Source organism: Nanorana parkeri, unplaced genomic scaffold (assembly GCF_000935625.1).
Source record: "Nanorana parkeri isolate BGI_ZX_2015 unplaced genomic scaffold, ASM93562v1 scaffold910, whole genome shotgun sequence".
Lineage (NCBI taxonomy): Eukaryota > Metazoa > Chordata > Amphibia > Anura > Dicroglossidae > Nanorana > Nanorana parkeri.
Window position 1 is genome coordinate 621,780 of NW_017307178.1, and position 10,101 is coordinate 631,880.

A 10,101-nucleotide genomic window follows, 5' to 3' on the forward strand; every position below is an offset into this window, starting at 1 on the left:
AGGGAGGAGAGTGGGAAACACTACACTCTCTAACCCTCCCCGCTACAATTAATTGTAATGTAGCAGTGGCACTGTACATCACGGTATATAGCACTGTATAGCTGTGTAGATAGCACTGTACAGCAGAAACTATCTCTCCCTGAAATCACTGTCAGCTCTGTCCCTATCTCATTCAGTTCCAACACACAGGGTGGGGTTGGCACATTCGCCAATCCACAGTATTGGCAATAGTTTATCACCTGACCACTGTTCAAAGGTCAGACGATGCATTGTGACATTTGGCGCTTGGGCGAGTGCGTCCAAAAGTTTTCCATTCATGAGAACTGTGAACAGCCACAGTTTAGGGCAAACCCTGCAATGCCACAAACTCGAACCCCTTCCTTATTGAGGGTACAAGTGTCTACCTAAAATCACAATTACATTTTTTTTAAAATACAGCTATCGAAGGTTTGGTACTCTGTACAACTTGTTTCTTAGTGAATAAACCTTGTTATTTTTGCAAGTGATATTTATACTCCCTGTATAAAAGATGTCACCTCCCCCCCAAACCCCTCTCAGACCTCCCCATCCGTGTGTATTAAGGGTGCCAGCTAGGAGCCCATCTACGCTCTGTATATCACAGTAATACGCAAGGAAAAGTTGCACACTGAAGCCGTTGTAGCAAATACTTTATTCAGCTCCAGTATTGTGCACTTGCCATCACTGTCTATAAATCTCCCACCCAGGGCCGGATTTCCCACAAGGCCAACCGAGGCATGGCCTTGGGGCAGCAGGGGTGTGGAATTCCTATCCCCGGACACACAGGACAAGCAGTTCCGGGCACCGGGTGGGTAGTTTTCTACATTTAGCCCTGCTTTGGGTAAGCAGGGCTAAATGTACAGCGGGGAAGCCGCCGCTTGCTTTGTACAAGTGATCTCGCCGAGATCACTTGTATGCAGCCTGCATACAGGGGGGCGCATTGAGGAACCTGGCATTGGGGCACTGGAGAGAGTAAATCCAGCCCTGCTCCCACCTCTAAAGCTGAGCAGTGGACATGCACATTACTAGAGCTGAATAATTTTTGCAGCATCGTATAATAGAATCCAGGACAAACCCCCCCAACCGGGATGACCAGCAGTGTAGGGGCACCCATCTCTCCAAACTCCATACATGAAGCAGGAGAAAGGTTGCCACTGGTAAACAGACACCCTGGCCAACTTGGACCCTCCCCAGCCTGACAAACTGGTATCGGTCACAATTAGAACCCAAGAGATCAGGATAAAAGAAATCCCCAACACCAGGCTAGAAACCCTACAACACCAGTCCAAAGAAAACCTGGTCCCCAGTATCCAGCAAGTCCATCAGGCTACAGAAACCAATAAGCCGCTCCCAATTAAAAATGTCAAGCGTAGGGTAGAAAGGGAACCAAGCAGCAGCAGATTCAAGAAAGATTCAAGTTCTCGGCTGTGCCCTTCAATAAACGGAGAAGAAAAAAAACTATTGGCCCAAACTCAGAGTAAATACTGCAGCTGCTTTGCCTCACTTGTTGGCTGGACAAATCAATTCCATCTCCTCACGTGCATCTTTTGTACTGGCAGCCACTGCAGGTTTTCATTGAACCTTAGCCAACTGTGGCCAGGAGAGTACACAGTAGTACTAACAGTGCTGTGCATACTGAAGGGGTGGGGGGGAGGAGAGGTAGACACAGTTGAGTCCACAGACACGAGCCAGGCTCCTTATAGGTGGTACAGCTCTGAAAAGAGGACCCCTGTTTATGGGTCTGAAAAGGATGAGTGCTCTCTCCACCAGTGCAATCCCTAATGGAGGTAACCTGGAAGTCTGTGCACCTGTCACCTGCAAAGGGGATATTAACAAGGGACCTCTTGAAAGTATAGTTTGCAAACTAAGCTAAAACTGGCTGGAAGACCACAGCTGTTGAGATGATATGGCCAACCACTCATCTTGACTAGGGAGGTATCGCAAATATATTTAACCTCCTGAACTAGATGATCAGATATTTCAATCAGATGTTACAGAGTATCTAACCCAAAAAACAATAAGATATATTGCAGTTTACCAATCACTAAACATGCTGACTGCATTTATTTTCTTTTGTTATTGCTTTTTTCCCGGTGATCCGACCTGTAACACGTCCTGTCTCACTATACGGAGGAGCAATGGAGTCACCCGTGGACAGCAGCAGTTTCAGCCTATGAAGAGAGTAGTGTTAGATGCACCAGCTAATTTACATGGACTTGACTAACAAATGAATGCAAAATTGTAGCTAACATGTTTTAAGCAGTTACAAAAATTTTTCCCTTTTAAAATAAAAGTTTTTTTCATTATGTAATTAGAGCTGCAGCTAACGATTATTTTCAAAATCGATTAGTAAGCCGATTATTAAGTTCGATTAATCGTATAAAAAAAAAAAAAGGCTCCAGTGATGGACTACTAGTTTGTATTGAGATTGTAGACCATCACGAGAGCAAGCTTGGAGCGCGGTGGAAGTAAAAAAAAAACAAAAAAAAAAGTGTGGTGTGCAATACAGAATACCAGCAGCTTTAGAGGGATACAGCAAATCGCAGCAATAGTACATTATACTATATTGTACTATTGCTGGGATGTATAGTCCTCTGTAGCTGCTGGTATTCTGCATTGCGCTGTATATAATGTATTATTGCTGGGATCTGATGTATTCCTCTATAGCTGGTGTTATTGGAGAGGATGGGTATGATGGTGGAATGGAGTGCAGAAATAGAGAGGACGGGTATGATGGTGGAATGGAGAGGATGGGTATGATGGTGGAATGGAGTGCAGGGATGGAGAGGATGGTTATGATGGTGGAATGGGGGGCAGAGGATGGGTATGATGGTGGAATGGAGTACAGAGATTGAGAGGACAGGTATGATGGTGAAATGGGGTGCAGGAATGGAGAGGACGGGTATGATGGTGGAATGGGGTCCAGGGATGGAGAGGACGGGTATGATGGTGGCATAGGGTGCAGAGGTTGGGTATGATGGTGGGATAGGGTGCAGAGGTTGGGTATGATGGTGGAATGGGGTGCAGGGATGGGAATGATGGTGGAATGGGGTGCAGAGGACAGGTATGAGGGTGGATTGGGGTGCACAGTGTAGGGTTCCGGGGGGCTCGTGGCATTTATCTGAACATTCGCTCCATGTCTGCTTTCTGCTGAACTCCTTGAACTTGGTGTAGGGATTGAAGACCCTCATGCTGGGCTGCTCCCTCTCCCCGTCCTCCGGGTGTCCCATCCACAGCCGCCGGTTCAGCCTGGATGCCAGCTCGTCCCCAAGCATCGTCTCCGTCCCCCGGCTGACGCCTGTTGCGCTCACATTCCCGGCACCAGTCATGTGACCGCACCGCCACGGCTAGATGTGAGGAGAGCCAGGAGGCTGGACCGCGGCGTGTGCGATGTGGGCGTGGCTCGTGTGTGGAGTGGCGAACAGGCAATTTAATAGAAAGCCGACTAATCGATGATGGAAAACGTTGACAGCGTTTTCCATCGTCGATTTTAATCGACTTAATCGAATAGTTGTTGCAGCTCTAACGAGAAGGAATACATATCATTATTTCTGAAAGCATAATAGCCTTTCTCAACACAAATGTTTTTTCCATGTCCTCTTTGTTGGGTTCTCGAGCATGTGGTCCGTCTTTAGAGGGGTGCAGATTGCAGGGCCAATTCCTGCACCTATTTAATGATCCCCTCCTCCTTCCACTCTCTCAGCTGAGCCTTTTATAAAGGTCAAGTGATTCAACTCAGATTTCCTACTGCTCATTTTGAGTCCACCGATGTCCGTAATATATCCATAGGAGCCATGCCAGAAAGGAAGTGGCTGAAAAGTATGGGGGGGGTCACAGCTCTGGTGCACACAAGCATATGTTATTTCCACTGTGAAATGCACTGGGGCATGCCTTGGAAAAAAAGAAAACGTATTCTTTGAAGGGATACATATATGGCATGTGTTGACTTGTTTTTTAATATGTAAGCTCTGGGGTTGTCCCCTTAGCTTTGCTTCTCGGCGAATTACAGAGTTCAGACTTAAAAAAGGAACCTCTCAGAACCGCAGTGAGGGAACTACCACTGCCAACTTTAAAGCTGCTTGCTCTGAGGCTTTCAACGTTAGACTTGTTTCAGTATGTGATTGTTGACTTACCTGGAACAAGCAGGTGCATATTAGCTGTCAGGACAAGCAATGCACATAATTGTTTTGGGTCAGTGACTCACTAAAGAGTGAAGTAACAATAAGAATGATTGAATTAAAGCATGCTTGCTGTATGTTTTGTTAAGTGACTCACTAGGTACTGGGAAGTTAGTTTCGGAGTTTCCAATAAGTCAGCCATCTCAGGCAAGGTAATAATTAAATGCGACATATATTTCATAAGAATTCTTTATTGAGTATCTCCTTACAGTTGTGTATTTTTGGGGTTCTTATTTACAAACTGTGTGAATTTTAGAGAGTCAGCCACCTGACTGCACTGCAAAAAACACACACAAAGAAAAAAAAAATGCCTTCACGGGTATATCCGAATGCAGTGTCCATCTTCAGTCCATTCTCCATCCTTCAGGCCAATGACATAAAGAAAGTAGGTTTATCATACAATATGCTTCCAAATGATTTCTCACTTACGTACAAAGATTTGGTAACCTGTTGCTCTCGCAGTCTCTGTTTCAAATGCTGCAAGCCTCCAAATCTCCTTTAATACTGAGCACTGAGATCAGGCTTTTTAAGAGTGAGGAGGCAAACAAAAAGAAGAAAAACAGAATGCAAAAACCACATATCCACAGCGAGGGTAGAGAACTGATGTGGTAGATTTTCTTTAAGTCGGTAGGTTTATTTTACAAGTTATTATTTCCAAGTCTACGCTTAACTTTGTTGCTGCTCCAACCCAAGGAGGACAAACAAATAGATGAATGAGTTGAGACACAATGGAGCATGCAAGGTCAGAAGCAGCAGGCTGGTGGTCCAAATTAAATAAGGCCTCTTCTTTTTTTGTAGTCTTCCAGATTCAAAGATCTTCGCGGTGCACCATCCTTAGCAGGGGGAGCCTTCGCAGAAATAGCAAGGGACTTGGATTCTGTAAATCAGATATCACATTTTTAATCACTTGAGGTCAAGTCCATATTAATTGGAAATTGTTTAATGAGCATGTGAGAAGTTTGAGGACATCAATCTAGTTCTTAAATTGTATGTAAAGGCAAACCAAGTGCTGTGCCCACAGGAAACTTCTAACTTTAATCACTAGAAATACCCTGTTAAGGTTTATGGTGTATATGCTGTGTATGGGCACAACAAATGTGGACGCTAGACTTGACATTTTTAGCCCACTACTGTGGATTTGATTTCACCATGCACATTTCTAGCGCTTGCAGGGCCAGACCTCTTATAACACCTGTGAAAAAGAGCCAAAACTATGCTCGGCTTGGAGAACCTGAAGCAGCAGTCTGATAAGGCTACACAGTCACAACAGTGGAAAGGCACTATGGCTTGGCAACTGGAGAAGTTTCTTTCCTGCTTTATATTGCTCCAGCAAATCTCTGCCACAGGCATATGGGATAGGTTGGTAGCTCTTCCTTTTACCAAATACATGAGCACATAGTTTCTACAGGCTGTGTCAACGCAATGGTCAAATTTGGTTTCTCTCTATGATGATTTATGGGAAAGAAGAAAAGTTAAGTGCTGGATACTGAGGAACAAGTTATTACTGGAAAGCTTGCAGGCTACATGTACTTGGCCATAGACCTGTTTATCAAGGATCAATTCAGTTTAAGAATTTATGTGTGTTTATGTATTTTTATTACTTTTATTTCTAAATTTTATTTTGCAAAACAAAAAGTTACCTGAACTGGGGACTTGGAGGTCAATTTTTACATCAAAGTCATGCACTTTAAACAGGTCCTCTGAGAGATCACTGGTGGGTTTGATGTTGCCATCTTTATCCTTGTTTTCATTCTATAAAGAAAGAAAAAAGGTCAAGCATAAAAAGTCAATTCTACATGTTATCAAGTCATTAGGGATGTTCAGATACCAGTTCATAGACTGTATACCAGTGCCAATACTTGAGAACTTCTAGGGTAACAGAGGTTGCAGCTGCCACTGGACCCCGGCGTTTCACCACTGTCCTGAAATCATTCGTCTGTATTGTTTTAGAAAAACTGGTATCTTGTGGTCATTTTCCTGCAGCCTCGCAGCCAAAAAGCCATACCTCCATTGTGGAAACAAGTCTAAACGACTAAACAATACATGAAAACATAGGAACTGGGGGGCAGAAAAATGGCAACAGATGTTCTGGACCAGGGGTAGCCAAACTCCGGCCCTCCAGCTGTGGTGAAACTACAAATCCCATGATGCCTTGGCCTCTGGGAGCCATATCTGTGGCTGTCAGAATCTTGCAATGTCTCATGGGAATTGTAGTTGCACCACAGCTGGAGGGCCGGAGTTTGGCTACCCATGTTCTGGACTGATGAGACAAATTTGAAATATGTGGCTGTAGCAGCAGTCAGTTTGTTTACAATAATGAGTGTCTGCAGCAACAGTGAAGCATGGTGGAGGTTCCTTGCAAGTTGGAGTTGGAGATTTGGTCAGGATCAATGGTGTCCTCAATGCTGAGAAATATAATCAGATACTTATCCATCATGCCATACCATCCGGGAGGTACGGGATTGGCCTCAACGTTATTCCGCAGCAGGACAATGGAGTCCAATGTCAGGTTTTAGTCGGAGTCATCCACCAGTTTCCACCATATGGAAACTGATGGATGACTCCGACTAAAACCTGACATCTTGTTCCAAAAACCCAGACCCATATGGAAACTGATGGATGACTCAGACTAAAACCTAGCAGGAGTCATCAACCAGTTTGAACCATATGGAAACTGATGGATGACTCAGACTAAAACCTGACACCTTGTTCCAAAAACCCAGACCCATATGGAAACTGATGGATGACTCAGACTAAAACCTGACACCTTGTTCCAAAAACCCAGACCCATATGGAAACTGATGGATGACTCACTAAAACCTGACATCTTGTTCCAAAAACCCAGACCCATATGGAAACTGATGGATGACTCCGACTAAAACCTGACATCTTGTTCCAAAAACCCAGACCCATCACACTCCTCTGACCTCCCAACGGTCCGCCCATGTGGATATACTAAACAATTTCCTAATCAACAACAAAGTGCCTGTCACTTTTGGACTTCCTAGGAGGCATCGTGAATCTTTTTCCTCACACTTACCCTCGGCCGAGGCATCATAGCAAAGAGGATAAACAAACCACTTATCTCTACGAAAAACCAATGAGGAGATAAACCCCCCACCAAAGGATAGGTGAGTTGAAATAACGGATATACTATCTGTTTCCATTTTTGTTTCTTTCATTTTTGATATATCCTGTTTAAATAAAAGAACTCCTTAACCGAATCTCGGAAATAGCAATCAATTAAATCCAATGCATAAGATATATCCACACAACGAAACATAATCGAACAATTGAAAACTGATAGATATATACCCCAAAGGCAGATGCTGGAGGTCCCGTCTCTTGAAATATCTTCTACTCTACCAAGGATACAAGGAAAGACTATCCGATAGTTTGGATACACACAAACACCGTGTCTTGCCATCAATTAGAATACCCCCGTATTGGGGCTACAATATATCAACAATTCCAAGAATATCCTATTTAAACACAGGCCAGTAGGAATAAAAGAATGACTCGATACAAAGTATACTAGCCATAAATAGATCTAACCAACCTGTGCTTAACTACCATCTACCTAGAGTAGAGGCCACCGATATCTAAGACGGATGAACGGTAGGGTCTCGATTTAAAGATGCATAATTAACTTGGGTCAATAACCACCACCCTAAATGAAATGGACTCCTAGTCAGTGATTATTCATGCTTTTTATTTTATGTTTGTTATTTGGTGGTGTTTGGTGATACACTAAAGTTTAATTGATATTTTCAAAATTGGTCTGTCCCGATCATTGGTTAACCCTTTGACTGTGTCCCCTTTGAAGATAGTCCCCTCTGTTTTTTGTATGCTGTTACTTGGTTACCGATTCGGGAGACAGACAACTCTAAATGGGTAATCTATAGAGCACTGATCTCCAGGAGTAAAACAATTCTAGTTTTTTGTGTCCTGAAAGTGATGGTTTGGCCCCCTGATCTCAACATGGAGTCTGTCTGGGATTACATGAAGACACAGAAGGATTTGAGGCAGCCTACATCCACAGAAGAGCTGTGGAGAGAGAAGTCCTGGAGGCGAGTATGGGAGGAGTTGACAAGATGTTAATATTTTATATTTTATCCTTTGGGCGAGTGGAAGCCAGTGGAGGGATTGGCAGAGGGGGGTTGCAGACACTGAGCGGTTGGTCAAGTGAATGAGTCTAGCAGCTGCATTCATGATAGACTGAAGGGGGATATCCTGTGTAGTGGAAGGCCAATGAGGAGGGAGTTGCAATAGTCCAGACGATAGATAACAAGGGAGTGTATAAGTAGTTTTGCGGTTTCCTTGGTGAGGAAGGGGCGTATTTTGGAGATGTTACGAAGGTGAAGGCGGCAGGATTTGGATAGCGATTGGATGTGGGGAAGAAAGGTGAGGTCCGAGTCAAGGATGACACCTAGGACCTTGGCATGAGGGGAGGCCTGGATAGTTGTTTTATCAATCTCAACTGAAACGTTGGGGGAAGGTGCACGGGGTGGAGGAAATATCATGAGCTCAGTTTTTGAAATGCTGAGTTTTAAGAAATGTTGTGACATCCAGACGGATATGTCAGTTAGTAGATTAGTGACATGCGAGGACACTGAGGGGGAGAGTTGTTGTTAATTTATAAAAATAAACTATTTTTATAAACTATAAAACACTTATTTCTGAAGCATCCTTACTTTACAGCATTCTTCTCACACCTGCCTAAGACGTTTGCAGATAGATAGACACACGCACATACATACACTTATTTTTTCCATTAATTTATTAAAATAGGTTTTACAAATCGTAATTTATCATTTTGGAAGGCATTATAATAAATACCCTTCTAGTATTCAGTTTCGGGGTATTGATGGAATACAGAAACATTGGGGAGCTAGTAATTTGACGAGAAGTATTGAAGAAAGAAGCGTTTTGGATTTATAAACTAGATACATTAGGACCAAAAAGGAATGAATGCTGAACTAGATTTAAATGGTTTTATTGAATAATAGTATTTTTAGTATTAAAATGTAATTTTGTATTATATTTTAGTAAATCTTGTTATAATGCTCGCATTTGTTAAAATAGGAGTTTTATTATTAGGGATGACTCGAAATAAAATATTTACACCGAAATGAAAATGACTTTTTTCCAACCTTCCAACCTCCAAATTGTTTTAAATAATTTTCTATGTTTTGAGGTTTGTTTTTTTCTTTTTCTTTACTGTCGGGGGCTTTGTGGAAATATCAGGGGTCTAAATAGACCCCTGATATTTCCATTTTAAAATAGAAAAAGAGATTGAGGACACAATCTTGTTTTCTGCAGCCCCAGCACTCAATGACCAGGAAGCGGTCAGTACAGAGGCTTCCTGTTCATTCACAATGTGGACATAGTAAATATTTACTATCAACCCAGTCATGAAAGTGCGCAGATAGTAAATATTGACACAATCATGAAGAACGCACTGCACTTCTTGTTCATTTATAATTGGGGACATAGTAATCACTATGTCCTCAGTTATTTACAAACACAGAGAGCAGTACTGCTGATCCCCCGCTCGGCATTCTGACAGCTCCCCTTCCCCCCGCATTACCCTGCTTGGCCTCCGGACAGCATCTCTTCTCCCCTCTGCGTCCCCTCCAATCCCTGCCGCCTCTGCCAAAACAGGCGGAGGAGAGCAGCGTGGATTGGAGGGGACACAGACCAAAGCTTGCAGCCGGCGCCCAGTGGAGAGGACAGATTCTAGGGATGCACTGCATTTTCAGCCAGTTTTCCGGTACCATCAGCCAACTAATTCCTAGTACTGGTGGGTTATATGATTCCACAGGTCACGCGATGTGAGGGGACCAATAATCTGCTATTTTCAGGTTTTGGCTAATCATAAAATATTACATGATTTTTTATATAT

At 43.2% G+C, this 10,101-nt stretch overlaps 1 protein-coding gene across 1 annotated transcript in view; it reads right to left on the reverse strand.

The window, feature by feature from the left end:
• Nucleotides 1-4,719: 4,719 nt before the first annotated feature.
• RTF1 (RTF1 homolog, Paf1/RNA polymerase II complex component) overlaps nt 4,720-10,101 on the reverse strand; it is a 38,869-nt gene continuing 33,487 nt past the window's right edge. Inside the window, exons 18-19 of the mRNA XM_018566039.1 lie at nt 5,837-5,948; nt 4,720-5,073 (exon numbers count right to left, since the gene is read on the reverse strand). Of these exons, the coding sequence (XP_018421541.1) occupies nt 4,967-5,073; nt 5,837-5,948 (219 nt within the window). The 3' untranslated portion in view covers nt 4,720-4,966. The remainder of the gene's footprint in view (nt 5,074-5,836; nt 5,949-10,101) is intronic.